The sequence below is a fragment of the Marmota monax genome, unplaced genomic scaffold, assembly GCF_021218885.2.
Source record: "Marmota monax isolate L192 unplaced genomic scaffold, Marmota_monax_Labrador192_F-V1.1 WCK01_AAM20220418_F8-fsc00023, whole genome shotgun sequence".
Lineage (NCBI taxonomy): Eukaryota > Metazoa > Chordata > Mammalia > Rodentia > Sciuridae > Marmota > Marmota monax.
The window spans coordinates 12,898,246-12,921,088 of NW_026692907.1; the positions used below are offsets into that span (position 1 = coordinate 12,898,246).

Below are 22,843 nucleotides of genomic sequence, written 5' to 3' on the forward strand. Positions count from 1 at the left end.
TTAACTTTAAAGACCTTTTTTTTTTTCCTCTCCAGTTTCTGAAGGGAGGTCCAGCTAATTTACTGCAAATGAAACAAGGAGTATTTTTGGAGGACTAGGTTGACATTTAGCATTCTGGTTTGAAAACCCTCTGACTGCTAAATATTTAATGTGCTGCAAAGCATCCTTAAAAATTAAATATGAATGAGTTTTAGAAAACCTTGCAGTGGTATAAAAAATTGAGACTTTTCCCCCCTATTTCAAGTGTGTCTGCCTAGGGAATCTTAATTATTTTTAATGAAGATGACATTATGTATTTGATCAGCATGGGGACATCCTAAATAATGAAGTTAATATAAAGAGGATTCTTCTGAATAATATCACAGCAGAGATTTACTTTGAATAAATTTTTAGTTTTGTCTCTGGAGGTTAATCACTCTACCTCCTTTTTATTTTTTGTTTAAAGTTAAGAATAAAATCAAATGACGAGAGAGAGAGAGAGAGAGAGAGAGAGAGAATGCCTTTGTTGCAAAGAAATTTTCCTAGGTTTGTTGTTTTGTTATTAAGTAGAGTTTACTCTGATAGATTCATGAGATTTAGAGTATTACAAACATTTTTTGTAGGATCTCTGAAAAATGTTGATGGTATTATTCAAGAATAACTTTGTTGACCTTGATTTTTATTATCACTCACACACACACACACACACACACACACACACACACACACACACACATATATATATATTCTTTGAAAAAAATCCTAATAACTGGGAGACTCTTGAATTATTCTACAATGCCAACATACGATGTTTGAAAAAGAATCTTTCCTTTATTTTCTTGTCATACTTTCCTGCCTTTTATTTGGTTATTATATTCTATTCTGGTTGCAGCGTGTATTATGAATTGGGAAAATGGGATTCATGAGTCTATAGTCTGAAGTTTGCTTTTATAAAAGTGTAAGCTATGTATGGTGTTTCAAACAATGTTTTTAATTAAATTCCATGAATTTTTCTTGAGAAACCCTCCTTTTCTAAAAGGGGCTTAAGTCTGTACCTTGTCTGTTTGCAAAAGTGGGGTCACTTCTGTGAACTTTTTGCTCTCTTTGCAGTGATTACCGAGAATATTGCTTCTTTCTCTTTCCTGTTTCTTTCATTTTGACTAGGTAAAACTAACACACTCAAAATGGAACCTATCATTGCTGGTCCTGTAATTACCCAGCTTTCGAATGTTTCTGGCATCTTCGATGCATTTCTCAATACTCCACAACCAATCTACAAGTGAAAGCTCTAAAATGCCCCTATTTTCCTTCTTTATGTCCTACAACCATAGCCTCATTCTAGCCCTTCATTTCCCTCTCTCTGGGTTTATTTTTAAAGTTCTTTATTGAACAACTCAGCATGTGCTGGCTACTGACTCACAGTGATAAATAAATTACCTTATTAATACTAACAATAGTCTTAGGATGTAGCTAGTTGGGGACAGGAGGTGAGGTTGTATGTCCCCGGCCACTCAGCTAGTAATTAGGAGAGCTGAGGTTTGAATCCACCACTGCCTTTGGCCCTAGTACCCTATTCAGTCCTCTGTTATGTTTTCATTTTCAAATAGGCCTCACTTCTATCTATTGCTGCCAAATTGTTCTTCTACAGGCCCAGATCAGATCACTTCATCCACCTGCTCAATAACATATTTTATAGTTTCCTTATCACTTTCAAGTCTTGCAGGTTTTGCCTTCTATGAGTTTGCCCAAATCCACTTTTTTTATCCTTTTCATCATTTATGATTAGTAAAGATTGACTGGCTAGAATAAAGCAAAACAAAAGACGCCTTCCAGACTGACACTGATGGTTCCTTGGCTAAGACCCTTGGTTGTTTCTTGACTTCCACAGTGCCTGGCCTGGCCATCAGATCAGATGGCCTTTGTGGCCAGGATTTGACATCACAGAACTCTTTTAGACTGAAAATTACATTCAGCGTTTTTCCCTATGGTTTAATTAGAAGAGCGCTGAGTGCTGCTTCAGTGCTGAGTTCTGGGGCTGGTACAACTTCACATTATCTGGGGCCAGTTAACTTTTCCAAATCCCAGCCTCCACACTGAGTCCCATCATTCCCTCCTAGAAGTTTGAATAGCAATTTAAAGATCAGTGAAAACTTAGCTCTGAGAAATAGCATTGATTTTGAATATCAAGGTCATTGACAAGATCTTAGAAATCATCTGAAATAAAAGTTAATTAGAGAACACCTAAGTTTAAAAATAGTAAAGATAGCCTTATTTGCATGATGAAAAGTGATCTCGTTTGTTGTCACTGTTGTATGATTGATTGATTGATTGATTGATTCATTCATTCATTCATTTTTGGTACCAGAGATTTAAACCCAGGGGCACTTAACCACTTAATCACATGTAGCTAAACCATTGAGCCACATCCCCAGCCCTCCCACCTTTTTTTTATTTTGAGAGAGGGTCTCGCTAAGTTGCTGAGTACCTCACTAAGTTGCTGAGGCTGGCTTTGATCTTGCAATCCTCCTGCCTCAGGCTCTCGAGCCTCTGGGATTACCGGTGTGCGCCATTGTGTCCAACTGTTGTGTGATTAGTGGATTTTTTTTTTAAATTTTGTTTAGTTGTTGATGGATCTTAATTTATTCATTTATTTATATGTGGTGCTGAAAATTGAACCCAGTGCCTCACATATGTGAGGCAAGCACTCTACCACTGAGCCACAACTCCAGCCCTGATTAATGGATTATTAATAGTTCCCATGGAATGGTCAATTGAAAAGAATTAGCTTGGCTATATATTATTTCATTCTCTACATTTTTAAGGAAGGAAGAATGAATTAAAATCAGTATTTCTTTCTTAAGCCTCATTTTCACCAGAACTTTGCTTGAAAAAAATTTTTGAGGAAGGCTTCTTGCAGTTAACTGTGTGTTCGTCAGCCAGTTCTGCGATGCAGCGCATCTGTTCACTGCACAGAGCACTTCTCTGCTGGCTTTGTTCCTTAAACTTGGAGTTAATGCACTGTGGATATAATGGAAAGTGTTCTTGTTTCTTGTCTGCCCCACTTAAAGAACACTCCAGAAGTCTATAAATCAGACTGGGGAATCCAGCTGACTGCAGTTCAGTGCAGTTCGGGTATACACCACTGACATTAAGCTGATTTCACCTGCGTGCATTTTCATAGTGTTTATGAGTTCTTCCAGGTTCCTGCATTATTACTTCGGGTTAAAGAGATGGAGGAGGGGGAATCCAGGCAAACATCTTTTTTAACAAAAGCCATATCCCAGGACTCTTGATTCTGGCAAATAGCTCTGCCTTCTACTGTCCCTTTGATTGTCAGTAGTTAGTGAACATGTCTGTGTAGATGGAATGGTATATGAGAGAGAGAGAGAGGGTGAACCTGAAAAGTTATAAAAGAATCCCATTGGAGAACTTATTTGGGGAAGGTTAACAAGGTCAGCAAAACAATAAACTGTCAGAATAATATCTACAAACGAAGATGTGTTTTGAGTGATTCTTAGCTTGTTAAATCTGCTTATTACTCCTTGATGTCTCTTTGTTTCTCAAAGGCAAAGAAGTGTTTGCCACACCTGCCCAGGCTGGGCATGTTTCTACATGGACCGGTTGGCTTGGTGCTGCTCTCTCTGGCTGGAAAATCTTTCATGTTACAGTTTAGGTGAATGCCAGACTCATAGACTATTACCTAAACCCTGGCAGCTTATGTGGGATACATTAGAAGGCAATACTAGACCATATATTCAAAAACACCACCATGCACTGGGAAAGCAAAGATGAACAAGAACCAGTTCTTGCCTTCAAGAAATTCATGGAATATAAGTCAAGGGGGAAACCCTAGATATGTAAATGGGGATACGTCAATGGGAAATTGCAATGTGTTTTAAGTGTTAGAATAAAAAATCAGAAAAGATTTTTCCAAGGAGGCAAGCATTAAGGGAGACTTACTGATGAATTTACAAATAAACTGGAAGGAAGACAGCCTCTTGGATGATGCTCTGTGTTCCGATTCCTAGTTTTCTCATGGTGACTGTATAACTTTGTCCCTCTGAGTTGAGTGCCTACCACTTGCTGGTTCCAGGTGCTAGAGACACTATGAGAACAAAACAAAGCCTTTATGCTCATAGGGTATATATATCACTATGGTGAGACTGACAACAGAGAGGGCGTGGCAGATATGCCAGGAACTACTGGAGTTGCTATTTTGAATGAAATGAGCAGAGTCCTGGTGGTAGGCTGGGAGCAAGCCCACCTAAAGGAGATGTTACAGAAAGAGGAATAGGGAGTACTGGGACCTGCAACTGGAGAGTACTGGGCAGGTATAGTAGCAACCGGGAGGCAGATTGTGTCTGGGACGGATTGAACCAGGAGAGAGGGCTGGGAGAAGCTCAAACGTCCTGCTTCACAATGGTGGAGCTTGAGAACCAGGGAGAGAACTTCAACTTTTAGTCTGAATTTGTTGAGAAGTCACCTTGGAGTTTGGGGACTGGAACTGACAAGAGCCTTGGCCTTAAGAGTCAATCTACTCTTAAGAGTTCACATCTTAGCCCTGCTATTTGATAGCTCTGATTGTCCATGTATAACATGGGGCTTATGGTTCATACCTTGAAAGGTTGTAATGAGGATCTAGAGGAATAAAGTAATAGTAGAAGTAGTAGCAGCAACAGTGGTAGTAGATAGCAGTCAGAGGATCCTTTACAAGTTAAATGGCATCTTTTGGAGGGAGAGGCAGGGCATGAATGTGGTGAATTCTGTACATATATGATAGTTATTTGAATACAAGCTTGAGTTCCTAAGAGACCCCCAAAAGAGACCTTGCAGACTCTGGGCAGTGGTGGCCATACATGTGAAATACTCTAAAAACTTGGATAGCCAGGATTCATCCTTGTGTGTTCACTGTAACTGAATTTTCAGAGGCTGAGAGTGGTTCAGCCCACTTCTAGTTTTTAAAGCTGCTAGAATGTTACTAAATGCAGGTATGTTGCTATCATTGCCAGCATCACCATCATGCTCATTATCTTACCAGAGGACCAGAGACCAATTTATATAACTGGTACTGAGTGCCTACTCTGTGCTCCTTATCATATTCTTCAGGTAGTAACCAAGTCCTCACAGTTGTGATTATAAAGTACATATTGTTGAGATGCAATCACCATTAAGAGTGTACAGTTCAATGGTTTTTAGTACATTTTTAGATTTGTGCACTGATTACCATGATCTAATTTTAGAATATTTTATCATTCCAAAATGAAAAGCTGTTCCAGTAGTAGTGGTCCGTCCCTCAAAGGTAGATATTATTATGCCCATTTTTACAGACAGAAGTTTGGAAGCTCTAGGCGTCTAAGCAACAAGCCTCCAAACCCACAGTCTGCGTGGAGCTGGGAGCCAGAGCAACTTCCTGTTTCCAGACCCATGCTCATGCCTCCATACCATGCTCCTTTCTCAGAACCAAACCAAATTAAATATTTATTTGCTGGGGAGAATAATTTGATATTCTGGTTTTGTTCAGTAGTTTTAGATAATGTATTTTTCTTTCCTGTTCCAACTGGCATTGTGGTGTAAATAAATATGGTTTAGTTTTAAATTTGGTGTGTAGTGAAGTCAGATTTTAAAAATGACATGAGACATTTGCATGGCAAAAAATAAAAATTAAAATTAATAGTGGGAAACTAAAAACTGGGAGATGTATGTATTTGGTCCTGTCTCTGGATGGTGACCTCTCATATACCTTCATGAGGGTTTGATTTCCTCTTTTGCCAAGTGTCTTTAAGTAATACCAAATCTTTTATTTATTCATTAAATATGTATTAGATTTGTGTTGGTGAGTATTCTAGATATTGGATATTCAGAGAAAATGACAACAGTTTTAATACTGAGGGTGCTTAACTATTCTAGCTGATTGCCCCATTAATTCTAGTTGCAAATCTAGTAGGTAGCAATTATCCTGTTCTGCCTCTGTGGTCCTGGAGGCACGTTGCTTAAATTTCCATGAGGAAATTGGCTCAGAAGGCTTAAATAATTTGTTCTGACTCATAGATAGCTGAAATCCGATGGTTCCAAAACCCAGTGATAGTTCCCATATTAGGTTGCCTCTCCAAATGAGCAAAGAATTGTTTTTGCCCTTTGTGAGGGTGGCTACTAATGCTTATAAGTAAATATTTACACTAAAACATGAAAATAAATATCCAGTGACAGTACCAAAGGGGGTTTAAATTTTGACTCTGTTGGGTAGGTCTGGGAAGACTAGCCGTGGATGCTATTTGAAGTGTAGCTGATCAATGCACTTTCCCCTCTCTCATATCACCTTAATATGTACTAGTTGGATTTTTAGACTACTCATTTCCCTTCTCCAGATACTGGTTCAACTCTGAACAAAGGAGTTATTTGTTGAGCAATGCTAGATTGGGAGGGACCAGCACTTCTGCAACATATTTCCCAACTTCAGCTAATTTTCCTGGGCTCTTTGGCATATGCTTCCAAAGCCTTGGGCTGAAGTAAACTGAAGTTTTCTCAGATAGGTTTTCCTCCTAGCTACTATCAGTAATCAAGGGATAAGTCCCTTTCTCAAGGACCCTATATTTGCATGTGATTTTCTAAAGAAACTTAGAGAAGCTAGTTTGTTCAGACTAGGAACCAAACATATAAAGTCAGGGGGAGCTGCAAATGTCACAAATGGATCTTCAGAGTCAAAGTCATTTACTGAAACTAGTTTTGGTAAAGGTCTGGTCACCTTGGAAGGCTTCAGAAATGCTGATTTGAAAGAGTTCCTTCTTTTTGAAGGATTTTTTTAAAGTGACAGTTTCTTGATCTCTGAAGATATTTAAGAAATAAAGTGCTGCGTATTTATTGAACTTCACAAAATCCCTCACAGGTTGCTATTACTATCACCTCCACTTTACAAATTAAGAAATTCAATACAAGTCTAACCTTTTCAAGGCCAAAATTACTGGGAAGTAGCAAAAGAGGAATTTGTTGTTTTTAAGTCCTTTCTACCTCCCCCCCACCACCCTTTTTAAGCCCTAAAAACCTGAAGAAAACGTCTACCAAAAAAAAATTTTTTTCATGCAAATATTGCAATTCTGAACCCAGACAGCCATCATTCAACCAAGATGTTAGTTAATAATTATTGTTGAGAATCATGGCATGTTGTACTGGAGGCTTCACAGGCAAGGTCTGTTACCATGGTATTCAATATGGGTGACAGGCACCCTGCCTGTGAGAGCTTGAAATGATGCAGTCAGGAGGACTTAGGAGACATTTTTTATGTAATCATACTAGCATCACATTTATTCCATAAAGGGTAACTGCTTTGATTCATGTCCTAAATTTCCACAATTAAACTCATTATTTTTAAGAATGAATCTATTTAAATTTTCATCTTAAAAAATGTATCCTATCAATTCTTGGCCACTCTCTGTGCAGCAAATTTCAGAGATACATCTATAATTATGTAACAATTTAATGTAGATTTCATCAGAAAATAAAAGTTTCTCCAAATATCCATATGACAGAAAGTTTTTAGCATTAGTAGATTTCCAAAAGCCTGAGAAATGGCATTTCAGTAAAATTCTTGCACAATTGTAGGGTAGAAATTTTAGGCTCACAGTATTTTATAGAATCTAACTCAGTTTTCCATCTTATGAGTGAAAGAAACTGCTTAGGAAGGTTAAGTGACTTCCCCAGGCCATAGAACTAGTTTGTACCCAGCTTTAATTTGACATTATTTAAATAAAAGAATATACCAGAATCATACTTATAAAAACAGTATAAATAAACAATTCATTTGAAAAACATCCCAAACTGCCTAACAGTAGCATATTTTGAAGTGCAACTGCAATTTCATTGTAAATTTCAACAGTTGTTTTTCATTAACTTATTTTAAAATTGTTTTTTTAATCTTTTATTTATTTTTTTTAAATTTTTTATTGGTTGTTCAAAACATTACAAAGCTCTTGACATATCATATTTCATACATTAGATTCAAGTGGGTTATGAATTCCCAAGTATTTCTCATTCTGATTCCACAAGCCCACCCCATGCAAGCACTACAAGGATTGCAAAATTGAATAAAACAGTCCCTAAAAGGATGTTGTATTCTTACAAGGGAGATAAGACATGTGGGAAACTCCAATTCGAGGTCCTTCTCACTCACACTAGCAGATGATCCATTCATTTGGTTCTTAGAATTGTCCTACACACTTGGGATCTAACCCCTGATTTTCTAAATGGACTAAAATTTTTTTTTCTTTAGGAGAGGGCTTAGGAAAGTGGGTCTATGGCTCTGAGCATATGGAATGTAAACATTCTTAAAGTACCTATCTCATCATATGACTCTCCAGTTAATTATAATATTTATTTTTTAGCATTTGGCAGACACAACATCTTTGTTTGTATGTGGTGCTGAGGATCGAACCCGGGCCCCATGCATGCCAGGCGAACGCACTACCACTTGAGCCACATCCCCAGTCCCATGACTCTCCAGTTAAGACCCTTTGAACGTCTCTTCATTTCTTAGCAAATGTATATTCATTTACAAAAAAAATATATATATATATATATATATATATATGACTAAGTGCCTACCTATCTGCATAAAATCCAACTCTTCTTCCTGGCTTGAAACCCTCCACCACCCATCCCCATCCATATTACTCCATTTAGTTCAGGTTCCTTTCCAAAATATCCCCTTAGGATACTTGACTTTCTGTTACCACATGTGACTTACATCATAAGTACTGGCTTGAGATCCTGTCTAGAAAGTGAACTTTTCCAGGCAGGAAACAATGTTCTTGAAATACTCGGGCCAATGCTTAGTGAGCCCTTTCTAAAGTTCTTTTGAGGCCAAAGGGTCTAGAATGTAGAGTCCATACAGAGAGTAGTTTTTGTCTGTTAGGCTCACTCTTGTCTGCCTCGGGTCTAGAATAGTACTTGGCCAAAGTAGGGACTTCATAAATATTTCTTTATGGATGCATACTATGTGCTAGGCCCTCAGTGAATTCTTCAAAATGTTCTTCAAATGTTCTTTCACTCTTTTCCTATTTAAATCCTACTTCAAAGTCAAGCTCATGTCCCATTTCTTTGGAATTTCCCCCTCTGCTGAACTCTGACAGCAACCTGGGTCTATGCCAAACAACGGAGTTCATGCCAGAGTCTGTATTACATTGTTCACTGTTAATTCTTCTTCAGTTTCTTCATTAATGTCTTCTCCCAATGAGAGTATAAACTCCTTAAGGGCATGGGACCATATTTTACATGGCTTCCAATTCCTTCAGAAAGGACTTGATTGACTCAGATATTAATTAAACATCAGCTGTTTAAGTCTGGAAGGTAAAATAGTTCAGTGTTTCCATTCCCTTTGTCCTTAATGAATAGATTCCCAGGGACCTGTGCATTTGGGTGGGTTTTTACATACACAGAAAACTGAATATTGAAGGCTAGTACGAATAAGTACTACCCCCAGAAAATAAATGTGCAAGCATTAAATACCTCCTTAAAATTTTTTTTTTCTTTCAAGGTGAGTCAAAATTTGTCTCAATGGAGATCTGGAGGTGTAAGGGAAGGAATTTGAATTCAGGAGAGTAAAAGTAGGGGAGTGGAAATTTGGCACCATCTGCAAAGCATTTGGGCAACTTGACTTTCCATTTCTGAGAGGTTGCCGTGTGCATTGTCATGAATGTTGCTTATAGTCAAGTTACATTGGCTCAGCTGAATCTTTCTAACATGTGGAACTGATTTACTTGCCTTTCCCCCCCTCTTTCTCCTTTTGAAAACCAAAACAACAATAACAACAACAACAACAACAAAAACCCCAGTAACCCTTCAGAAGCTTTATTGCATTTGCATTTGAGGAAGTATTTCTGGCTTGTTTTGCTTGCCTTTGTTCTCTGTGTTCATGTTTGCCTACCCCCTCTCCTGCTTTTTACCCCCTCTCCAGCTTTTGAATGCTCCAACAGGAAATCAAATGATCAAGACTAGAAACTTTGTTTGCTGAGATGATTGCCTTAGATTTTCCCTGCTAAATCAGAGTGCAGGCTGTTTCTTTTTCTTTTGAGGGATACAGTGGCCCAAAACAGGCAGCCCTTTGTAAAGGTGACACTTATCACCAACTTGTGACTCTGCCACATGCTTTCTTACTATTCAGAGCTCATGTTGGTTTGAAGGGTGTTAAAGGCCATCAGACTAAGGAATTCATAATTTCAAGTATCCAAGTGGCTGTGTGTGTGTGTGTGTGTGTGCACGCGCGTGTATATGTGTTAGAGCCTAAAGGGACTGGGAAGGAAGAAATTGGGGAAAGGACTTTGATAATACAAAGAGAGTTAATAGATTTTTTTATCTTGTTTTTTTCTTTCTTTTTTTATTGATTTCATTTTTTTAAATACACGACAGCAGAATGCATTACAATTCTTATTACATATATAGAGCACAAATTTTCATATCTTTGTATATAAAGTATGTTCATGCCAATTCATGTCTTTAAACATGTACATTGTTTTTTGTTTTTTTTTTCATTAAAATTCTTATTACACATATATACCACAATTTTTCATATCTCTGTTTGTATATAAAGTATGTTGACATCCAATTTGAGTCTTCATACATGTACTTTGGATAATGATGTTCATCACATGTACTTTTCCCTTTTTGCTAGCTGGTTGAATAACCAACCAAAATATAACAATGATCCGTGTGATTTAATGTGTAGATTAATGGGTACACACATGCTTTTCATACTTACTATGTGCAATACAGAGCATTAAAGAATCATGGTATGGACCAGTTTTCAAAAAACTTATAAGGCTAGAACCTAGAAATCCAAAACACTTGAAGGAAATAAAGTAAAAATAAACAATATTATTTTTTTTTCCTGAGCAGTCAGGCATCAGGTTTTTTCTCCTTCATGTATATTTAAATTTTCTATAGTGAATATGTTTAATTGTGGCATAGGTAGTCTTTGCTACAGAAGTTTATGGAAAGGAGAAATTACCATCACCACCATCTCCAACTGAGATGTGGGACTTAAGTTGGTAAATATCTATGCAGGTATTTTTGGTTTCCTCATATCTGCAACTATCAAAGAATGACTGTCATTAAAGAGCTTATTTTTTAAAAATTATTTTTAGTTGTCAATGAACCTTTAATTAATATGTGGTGCTGAGAATCGAACTGAGTACCTCATACATGCTAGGTGAACTCTACCACTGAGCTACACCCCAGCCTAAGAGACTATTCTTCAAGGTTAAATATGATAAAATAATAACTATAATAAAGGTGTATGTGATACATGTGTGATATTTTGAAAACACTGTATAAATTCATCTTTACATTTATGAAATGGATGAGTTCATATATATACATAAAACCTACCGTCTGTCAGATGTAAGATCTATGTAAGTATTAGCTATGGGCATTATTTATAGCAACCTTAAAACAAAATAAGGAAGTCTGTGGGAGCTGGGACGTGTGTACCTGGAATACAGTTGATTTGTACAAGGTCATCCATTGTTGTCACTGATTAGTTTTGTTTTAAACTCCCAGTGTAGGCCTCTTCCTCTGCCATGGTTTTCAGTAACTAAGCATTTTCCTTCATTACAAAATTGGAATAGCCCTCTTTCTTTCCTGGCGCTGTGACATTCAAGATCTAATTTTTATGGTGAGGATCAAATATAAGCACCTGCATTTACTTTCTCCTCCACAAGTTCTTGCGGTGGTGATCCAGTGCAAAGGCTTCTTTCTAAAATCTACTTATATCTCAGAATGTAGGCCATGTTCTGAATTTGATAGATCTTTGAAAAATGGTCTATCTGTTATAAGGGAAGTATGTGTTCAGTTTTGAGATGGGGGAAGAAGGAAAGAAAATAAGAGTTTAGAGTCTCCATGCACAGGCAAGCCCTATTACTACTATTTTGGCCAATGTCCCTAGTTTCCATAAGTTTTTCTCTATTAGAATGATCTTTGCATGGAGGACTGTACATAAATGTTAGATTAAAGCTGCCTTTGCATCCAGACCTGGCCACATACTTACTAATGGTCAACTTTGGACAAGTTAAACACTCAGAACCTTAGTTCTGAGGACTTGGTTACTACTATGAAGGATTGCTGTGAATGTTTTGAATGTTGTAAATATTGTGAAAGTGTGTTGTAAAGCACCTGAATACATTCCTGCCCCTTGTCATATACATAACATTATTATGTGTAGCACATGGACACAAACATATAATTAGGACATTTAAATACTGATTTAAAAATATAAACAAGAACAAAAATTATTAAAGACATGCATTTAATAGCTACAAAATATGCTTTTGATTGGCTGAAAAATAATCAATTCCCTGTTGTTGGATATTTTGGTTACTTTCAGTTTTTTCTTTTTAGTGGTAACCTTTCCAATACTCTTACCAAACTGTTATCTTGAACCACCTGTATCCAGAATTAACAAGTTCAGAGATTTAAAAAATGACCAAGATTTATAGGAACAGATTTGTGACCTCAGAATGCACAGTGATTCGCTTCCTCGGAGAACGTCATTTCTTCTGGGCCTTCCATATGTGTAATTATGTGAGGTTAAATAGTCTGGTAAAAATCAGACAGTGTCTAATCTAGGCAGGGGGTGGTGCTTTAAAACCTGGTAAAAGACTATTCATGGGGTACATATAGAGGAAAATAAAGCTATGCATGTTTTCTTTCTTGAAACACTTCAATTAAGTTCCTTTTAATTCTGTTTCCAGTGATTTTTTTTTTTTTTTTTTTGAGTTTGTTTAAATGACAGTCTTTCTCTTTTAGTGGTTAGCGCTGGCCAACTTCTTGAGATAACAATGGTGACCTCTATTTTTCTCCCCTTTGGCCACAATGCCTAGAATCATAGGAACTAATCCAGAGCAGAATGAAGCTATTAGTGAACTGCCAGCCATATGGGCTGGCCACAGAGACCCATAAACAGCAAGAGAATACACTTTGGAATAAAAACTCAGACCACATTTTCTTAGTGAGGATCAGGGAGGGAGATCAACAGAATGTCGTTAGCTTTTCGAGGTATTTATTTCCTCGCTACGGTATTTTGCTCTAGCATTCATTTAAATATCTAGTTAAAATTTGGCAGAGCTATTAGTGGAGTGGAGGTGGGACTGACTGTCTGGACTGATCGTCTTATTAAACACTCATGTAATTGTTCCTGTTCCAGCAAAGTGAGATTCTCTTGCCATCTGTTAGGCAGGCTCAATTAAATAGATTTGGGAGGGGAAGAGATGGTGGATGGGAGGGTGTATCAGCAGAGTGGGCAATGAGGATGGGGAAGGGCAAGGGACAGCCTTCAGGAGGTGGAGGGAAGCAGGCTACAGTTCCCACTCCACCCACAGGACAGAATGTTTGTCTCCCTGACCCCTCCTTAAAGTAAAAGTAAGAGGAACTATATACATTCGTTACTATTTTTCTCTTTAATTTTTTTACTTCATTTGAGTTGACCATCATCTTTTGGGAAGGGGTGGAGGCAGAGCTTAAGAAATGAATAGAAAGTACCAAGGGTAATCTTGATTAAATTGTGTTATATACCTTTAGAACATTCAGGTTGGATAAAACGCATGTAAGAATACCTTTTTTTTTCTCGCTGAAAGTCAGGTTTATTCAGTACTGTTGGATGGAATAAGTAATGTTACATACTTAAAGATTGATGGAGCAATTAATGTGTAGCCTCAGGGAAGGCTCAAGAGACCTTACCTCTAAATTGCCAGGTGACTCTTCAGTCAGTACAGCCTCAGTTCCATTGGGATTAGGGAGACAGTTTACGTTTTTCTTTGAGTACTTAATAATAGCCAGTTAATAGTTTTTGGTTTTTTAAAATTTTTTTTCTTTTTTAAAATTCAGTTTTAAAAATATATGATAGTATTTGAGTAGAGTATGTTTTAGACTGCCTAGCGTGTATGTTAAAAGTACATTTGTTGAAGTCTAGTGTAATTATAAAATGTGTGCAAAGTTAAGTGTACAGCTAAATAAATTCTCACACAGTCCAGGAGTCAGTACCCAGATGGAGCATTGGATCATTTCAGTGTTCCAAAAGCCCCTTCATGTGCTGTTCTATTCATTCTCCACAAAGAGTAATCCCTATCCAGATTTCCAAGAGGATAAATTAGCTTTTTTGGTTTTGAATTTGACATAAGTGGAATTATACACTATGTATTCTACTGTCTGGTTTCTTTCACTCGATACTATTTTGTGAGATTCATCATGTTGATGAATGTGGCAATTGTTCATCCTCATTGCTGAATATCCTATTATGTGAGTGTATTGAATAGATCACAATTTGTTTTCCTGTTGCTAATAGGACTTGGGTATTTCCTAGGTTGGAGCTGTTATGAATAGTGCTGCTATGAACATTTTTGTACTTTGATGAATATATGACCACATTCTGCTGGATATTTACCAAGGTTGGGAATTGCTGGGTCAGAATATGTGCATTTAATTAACTTTAGAAGATACTTCCAGTTTTCCAAAGTGTTTGCATTAATGAGAGAAAGGTCAGTTTTGTCTTCAGATCAGAATATTCAGTTCTCATGAACATAAGAATAAGACATTTATTGTTTTCTTTTAATTATGGAAACAGTAATGAGGATTTATTATTAGAAATTCATTCATTATTAGAAAGATTTCCTCTTTAAAACTACACATCTATTTTAGTGATATTTTTACCATACAATAAACCATTTTTACTTTTACTATTTGAGAACTGTTTAAAACAGGAGCAATGAATGGGCAGTGGTGGGCAGAATCTTTGGCTTTACTTCTAGGGATTTGTAAACCAAGGACAGTTTTGATTCCCCACGGGTTCTGTGCAAATTAAGAGCTCAAGTTTCTGGATTCTTTTTGGTTCTTCAGGAAGTTTGAATAGGGAAAGTAACATCTTGGAATAGAGTGCAGAATACCTACCTGCCGCCCCTTCCCTGACCCCCATTAATGGGAGTAAATCATCAGAGAGAACTGAAGAATCTGACCTGTTGGGATTACTCATCATTTTCATGTTTTAGGAAAACTCTTCCTTTCCATTTTCATTTTTTAGTCCTCTAACAACCAGGTCTATAATAGCCTCAAGATCACCAAAATGTAGGCTAGGTTATATAATTTTGAATTCCTGGATTTCACATCACCCCTACCACACTACAAAACCCCATTCACATTCTGTTTCGTCTATAATTCACATAGCAATAAAAAGAATAAAAAACTAAAACCTTTGTCTGGGACTTTTTAATTGCTTCTTGACATTATACCTTGCTTAAAATAAAATAGGTATAAGGAAATCAAATCTTCATTTTCTGTTCTACATACAGGCATTAAGATTCCTAGAGTATACTGAACAAAAAGGTATTATAAGTAAAAATTTTAATAGTTCAGCTAAAAGCATTGCCCATTTTTAACCGAAGACCTTGGTTCAGAACTCAGCACTTCAATTTTTTTTTAACCTGGGATATATTTTCTAACCTTTGAGCTGTAGCTCTTTGAACCTGTGAAGTTTGGTTTCTGATCCCTGCCCTGCCTACCACATACAGTTGTGAGGAGCAAATGCAATAATTCATGTGAAAGTGTGAACTATAAAAGTGCTAAGTTTTTGAGAGCTGAGCTTAGTAAGCGTGTTTTAAGAAAGACGATTACTGTCCCTTGACCTAGAGCACAGTGGAAATTCACTCTGTACCCTGAGATCTTGTGCACATCCATAAGGCTGACCTTTTAACCTTGTACCCACTATGGCTGGTTGGAACATGTCTAGTTGTCCTGGCTTCTCCCTAAACTTCTGAAACTTAAACTAAACTCCAACACTGAAGCATGGGGAAGGAGAAGGGACAGAATTTATTTGCTTTGGTGATAGCACCAAACTATGATCCTAACATGTTATTTTTCATTGCTGGGTGATTATAGGGTGGTGCTCTCATCTTGGACTTCTTAATTGCTTTTAAATTTTTCATTTACTCAACCACATTTATTAGGTGTAGAGAATATAAAAATGTTTACAAGCCATGAAAGGATCTACATAAAAATATTAGTCATCATTACTGTTAAGATAATAAGTAAAATAGGATTTGGAACAACCTCATGGACCCATTCCCAGCGTGTATTCTTTAGTACTACTGAGTAGTTTATCTTTCTTTTAACAAAAGGAGATGAAGTATCTGATTTGGCCCTTGTGGGTATTGGCTTGAGCAGTGGATCTGGTTTGCTTCCTGGAAGCAATCCAGGCCTCACTTACTAGTAACTTCCAGGAGGACCACCTTCCAAGTTAGGACAGGTACTGTGTTCATTGGGATGTCACTGCCATAAAAAAAATAAAAAAAGAAATTGATTATATTTATCAAGATGAATGTAATCATTAATCACTACTTCACCAATCACTACATGAACTATGTTACTCTTGGTGCCAAACAATTTTGAAAATCAAATTTTATAAAAATATTGAATATTTTCTGGGAGTCTGAGTGGTAATGACATAAGACCAGCCTCCAGAAAATTGGGAGTGCAGGCGTATAGGTTCATAATTCCTTTTTCAAAATGAGATATGTTTTATGATTCCGAATCCTGATACCCATTGAGATCTGGAGTAGAACCATATAATTAAGTGCATTAGCGGGTGTGTGCATCAAAATGAATGACTTTGTGGTTTTGTTGGGCTATAAATACACATCAGTTCTCATTAGCTTTTATTATCAGGTAAGTCCAGGATATGCCATATTTTGCTAACAAATATATTACATAAAACTTGATTTTTCAGAGCATTTGGAATTTTGGAATACACATAGGGATTGTTGATCTACCATAAATAATGTTAGCTCCCAATAGGACTAATTTTTATCTGTATAAAGCAACAAGCTAGGAAATTCTAAGACAGAGAACCCAGATCTGGAACCATACTTCCTGGCTTCATATTTCAGCTTTGCCAAGTGATTTTGAGCAACTTCTTTAAATTCCCAGGGTCTTACTTTTTCATCTTTAGAAACACAGCACTTTTTAAATGAAGATTAAGTAAAATATGCACACAAGGCAGACTATGTGCATTGCACTAGGCTTCTAATAAATACACTTCTTTCCTCATCTCTATAATGGAGACAATAGCACCTATCACAGATGTGTTTTGAAGACTGAAATAAGTAAGTAGATGTGTAATGTGCCTAGATGTCCATTCCAGATATGCATTCAATAAGTATTAGCCAGCATTCTTATTATGAATATTTCAAGAAATCTATAATAAAATCCTATCAACAGAGTCATTTTCAGAAAAGAAATGTACAATCTGTTGAATGAATGAGTGGCCCACTAGAAAATGATGGGTGGCACCATGACGATTCTCAATTATAGTTTTCCAAGCTGTGATTCCATTCCTGTCTTTCCTAAGTTTATTTGCTTCTCTCCACCTTGTATTCCCCCTCCCCCTCCCAGCCCCGGCAGCTTGATCTTTCTTCATTTGCATTCTGTTTAGATTGTACAGAGCTTGATGAACTTGGCACTTATCTTCCTCACCACAGCCATGCAGGTGTGTAAGGCTGCCTGGGAAGCCATCCCAGATGCTGACAAACTCTTGGCAACAGGATAGAAAGGAAAAAGGATATTTTGGCTGACAACTTCAGATCTGACTCCTTACTCATCTGGAGAGTTCAGTGGTATCTTTAAAGCTTTAAGATAGAGGATGAGGTTGCTGATCTCTTTTTGTGCCTCCCATAGAGGCCTATTACTTGGATTCTCCTTTTTCAGTTGGTTGTACTTTCATCTCTTGGGATTGCCCGGTTAAAGCTACGGATTGGTCAGGTCCTAAGTCTGTGAAGACATGTTAGCTGCAGGCAGTGTGCGGAGGAGTAGGTAGGTGTGAGGTAGGCAGGGGCTGCTGGAAGAATGTGTGTGTTGTGTGCCGTGGCTCGGCCTAACATCTTGGCAAGGCTGTCGTGTTTCCTGGCATGTGAGAACTGGATCTTCTCTTAAGGCCACACATAGTTGGCAAGCCCCATTATGTTACTCTCCCAAGGGGGTGCTTGAGTAACGAAGGTGATAGGTAGGTAATATTGGGTAGGTATTGGCTGGATGGGGCCATGAGAGAATGTGGAAAGAATCCTTTTTAAAGAACTTTATTGCATTAGATTTTAGTGTCTGTAAACAATTACAGCATTCAGGGAGTGCAGGATTTAAATGAGAAACACAACTTTGTCAGATTATACCAGTCGGATAAAATGGCATGGGCTCCGGAAATCTATAATTAAATGTATTTTTTGAAAATGAAAAAATATAGTGTAACATCTGGTTTATTTCACTACAGAAGTGCCTGGGTAATGCTTATGTAAGCGTGATTGACTTTGGCTGGTATTTGGGTTCTTCTCTGTAAAATTACTGTATTTTAATTAAGTTTTTTTTCTACTTGATTCTGTTTATCTTGTATGTAATAAATTACTCACACACAGAAAATGATGTCTTATTTAGAAAATCTAATGTTGGTTTGTTTTTTTCCTCTTTTTGTTGCAGCGGATATTCAACTCCTTTGTTTACACTGAGAAGATCTCAAATGGAGAAAGCGAAGTACAGCAGGTAAGAGCAGTAGAGCACTTGGCATTGCCCAACTTTGCCTGACTTTTAGCCGTGCTTTGTTACTCTTTCCTCACAATATCCACCAGAGGTTCCCTGTCACTCTCATTATATGCTTTTGTGGACATTTCATGCATAAGGATGAACACCTCCTACTTGAATTTCAGCGCAATGATTATGTGGAAGGTTTTCTTCTGTTCGTGTTATATCTTGGAAATATTTAATCTCTTTTGTCTTTAACATCTCTAAACTATTAAAAAAATATTTCATCTACTGTAGAAAATAAGTGCCATGCTTTGGAATCAGACAAACCCCACATGAAATTCTGCTCTTCCTATTTACTCTGTGGCCCTGGTAAACAAATTTTCTTTTTTGAATCATAGTTTCCCAATCTTAAATAAGGGGATCATAAAATCTAACTTTATGAGGTTGGAGAATTAAATGATGTCAAATTAACTGAGAATGAAATGGAATCATCTGTGTGGAAGGTACTGGCATAGAGGCAGCTCATTAGATGTTGGCTTCTTTTGTTCTTTCTTCTTTTCTAGTATTTTCTCTTTGCTTCTTTTCTCCCATCTTCTTTCATTGCTCTGTGGAGTCATGAAGCTTTGAGGCCAGATTCTATTTACTTTATTTATAGCTGGCTTCAAATGGACTGCCTCCTAAATTAAAACAGTGTTGGTGAACATGGTCATAAATAATTGATCTGTGCTAGAAATGAAGAGTGGGAAAAAGGAGTTGGTTTTAATTTCAGCTCATCTACCAACTTCATTACAGTATGTGACTGTCAACTGGTCATTTGAAGCTAGGTTTGAAACTTAAGTAAAAGACAGAACCAAGCTAAAAACCAGACAGTGGTAAAGTGCTTCCACAGGATAAAAAGATAACCATGGTAAAATGCCAAATAATGTTAACTTTTTAAGTTTCTGTCCTTATTATAGTCATGGAGAAAAGCCTGACTTGATCTGAACTTCAGTGCTATACAAGAAGAACAAGCTTTGCAAGTGTCATTAGAGTGAGGTTATTTATAGGACAGTTATTTATTTATAATAAATTACTGTGGTTTCATCTTGAAGTTCAGCATTTCCTGTTCATAGACACTGGCATTTTTATTGGTTTCTGCAGGTTAAATTTAAAGTAACCATGCATATAACTTTTTCTTAGCTTTAGATATTTTTAAATACTAATGTCTTGAGATTGTAATGAATATGATGTGGTTGGCTGCACCAAATCTTATTTTCATAATTCCTCTCTTATTTTTATTTCAACAAGCTAAAAAGTATTTTAGGATCATTAAATCTAGGAGGGTTTTAGAGGAGAAGATTGCTATAAAAAGCAGGAGGAAAGTTTTCTGTAGACCAAAGTCCATTTGATAACCTTTTAAAGAAACTGATCCAGGGATATCAGTTTTGCCTCTTTCCTCAAAGTAACAGATACAAGTTTGTACTTTGGCTGTTTTTAGTTGTGAACGCTGCTTTGTTTTCTCAGACTGATGCCATTGCTTTACTTGTCTAGCTATGAACATGTTTGGAAACCTTTAATATAGAAATCATAGCAGCTGATTAGCAATTATAGAACACTAGCATGAAAGCCATTTCGGTATTACCATCACATTGATGTTTACAATGTAATCTTGAAGGAAAGAGATTATCCTATCACAGATGAGGAAACTGAGGCTCCAAGAAGTAAAATAAGTTACCTGCAGTGTCAGGACTATTAAGTAGGATAGCTACTTTTTGCCATGAGTTTGACACAAATTTTTGTTACCTGTATTTTTAAATTGATAAAATTTAATTTAGAAATGTATGTTTTCATTCAAAAGAGAAGTCTTTGCTGAACTCTTTATCTAAATAATTCAAGTAAGGGATTATCACGTAGTCATGTGTTCTTTTGTCTTCTCACCGTTTGTTAAAAAGCTCGATCTTAGACTGAGCCAGGAAATACTTACTTAAAAAAAAAACAAAACACTTTTTAAAAAATTGTAGATGGACACAATATCTTTATTTTATTTAACTATTTTTATGTGGTACTGAGGATTGAACCCAGTGCCTCACATGTGCTAGGCAAGCGCTCTACCACTGAGCTACAACCCCACCCACAAAAATACTTATCTTTAACTTCTCTGCAATTTTGCCAGTCTAAGCTGAACAAATGGATCTTAGGTCCCTTTCCTATCTAGAATATCGAGATTCGTATATAATTATCATTTTTATTTATCCTAAATTTTAATATATTCAGATTCTAAATAATTTCTTCTCTTCTGACATCGTTTCTAGATCTTTTCATCACCGCAGTCACTATAATAACAACCGCCACCACCTTAAATGGTTACTTTTGCATAGCTGATGAAAAATTTGCTATCAGTTCATTATGATAAAAATTCTATGGGTATCACCATTTTATAGTGAGGAAATAGATTTCTGATATCATCTTCACATAATTAAAAACTGTCTGTAACTCTGGACTCCACGATCCTGGACAGCAGTGAGGGTGAAATCTGTGGGGAAATGCCTACCTCTTACACTTCCCATTCTGTAACATGTTCCCCAACACTCACACTATTGTCCCCTTTGAACTTCAGAACACCAGGAAGCAATTAAGCTGGCTTTTTAAAAATTTGGGAAATCTTTTCATACATGTAAAGCTATGTATAAAACATATAGGTATAGAAAAAGAAGTATATTAAAATGAACATCCTAAGCTGCTACCCAGCTAACGAAATAAAACATTAACAAACAGAAAGCCCTTGTGTGACCAAAGGGTGTCTTTCTCCCAGAGGCAAGTTTGTTCTGATTTTTTTTGTTGTTGTTGTTAGCCATTTCCTTGTACTTTTTGTGTTTTAATTTGTTTTATTCATCCCCAAATTATTTTTCAGTTTGGTTATTGTTTTAGTCAGCTTTCTCACTGCTATGTCTAAGAGACCCGACAAGAACAATTTTAAAGGAGGTAGCAAAACTTCCTTTGGTATTCACAGTTTCAGAGGTGTGAGTCCATAGATGGTCAACTCCATTGCTCAAGGCCTGAGGTGAGACAGAAAATCATGGCAGAAGGGTGTGGTGAGGAAGAAAGCAGGTTAGTACATGGCCACCATGAAGGAGAGAGGGAGGGAGGAAGGGAGTTATGAGAGGGGGGGGGGAGAAACTACTCTAACACTGTGCTCTCCAGGGACAAAATATGCACCCCAAAGTCATGCCCCCAATGACCCACCTCCACACCCTATCTGCCTACAGTTACCACCTATGTCCAAATGCCCTAAATCTGTGTGTGTATGGACAGGTTGACTGTTCAGTTCAGGTTCAGTCGCCTCTCTGGAGCAGAGAGGTTTTGAGTGTTCTTCTTGACTGGACAATGCCAGCTGCTTCCACAGCAGTTCCCATGGGTTACTTCCCTGAGACCCTTTTATAAATGTGCTAATTTGCATCTTCTTCAGTACTACTCCATATATCCAATTTTGAATCTTTTGCCAATTTGAAGTGTCTAAAAGAGTATCATATGAGTGTAGTTTGTTTTGTTATGATTATTAATAAGGTTGAAATGACTTTTTACGTGTTAGTATGCTTTTATGGATTTTTTTTTTCTTTTTTACTTTTTTTTTCCTTTTTTTGGTGTATGTATGTGTGCATGTGCATGTGTGTGTTGGGGAATTCAACCATGGGCATATAAATTCTAGGCAAGTGCTCTATAGCCACAGCTATAGACTTTTTGTGTTGTTATGTCAAATGTCTATTAAAACCTTTATCAGTTTTTTTTATTGTTGCTGAAATGTTTATTTTATAAGTGCTGTGTATTTTCTAGATCAGTGGTATCCAACGAGAACTTTCTGTGATGAGGCTGTTCCATACTCTCTAGTACAGCCAGCTGCTAGCTACTGTGACTATGGGTCATCTGAAATATATCTATAGCTACAAGTAATTACATTTAAAACTTAATACTTGACTTTAAAGTAGCTATACGTGGCTGGTCATTATCATATTAAATTGCTTTGTAGATGTGTTTTATAAATGTATTCTTCCATTTTTTTAGCTTGTCCTTTTACTTATTATTAAATCTTTTTAAAACATTTTTATTTTGTTGTTGATGGACTTTTATTTTATTCATTTATCTATATATGGTGCTGAAAATTAAGCCTGGTACCCCACATAGGCTAGCCAAGTGCTCTACCATTGAGCCACAACTCCAGCCCCTTACTTTAATAATATCTTAAAGAATTGAAGTTTTAATTTTCAATCAATTTTCAAACATCTGTCTTTCCTTTTGGTCTCTGCTCTCTGTGTTCTGTTAAGGAAATTCATTTCTACTCTCAAAGGTA

At 36.8% G+C, this 22,843-nt stretch overlaps 1 protein-coding gene across 1 annotated transcript in view; it reads left to right on the forward strand.

Annotated features, from left to right (window-relative positions):
* Cachd1 (cache domain containing 1) overlaps positions 1-22,843 on the forward strand; it is a 205,336-nt gene that overhangs the window by 60,605 nt on the left and 121,888 nt on the right. The window contains exon 2 of the mRNA XM_046451058.2: positions 18,475-18,537. Coding sequence (XP_046307014.1) covers positions 18,475-18,537 — 63 coding nt within the window. The remainder of the gene's footprint in view (positions 1-18,474; positions 18,538-22,843) is intronic.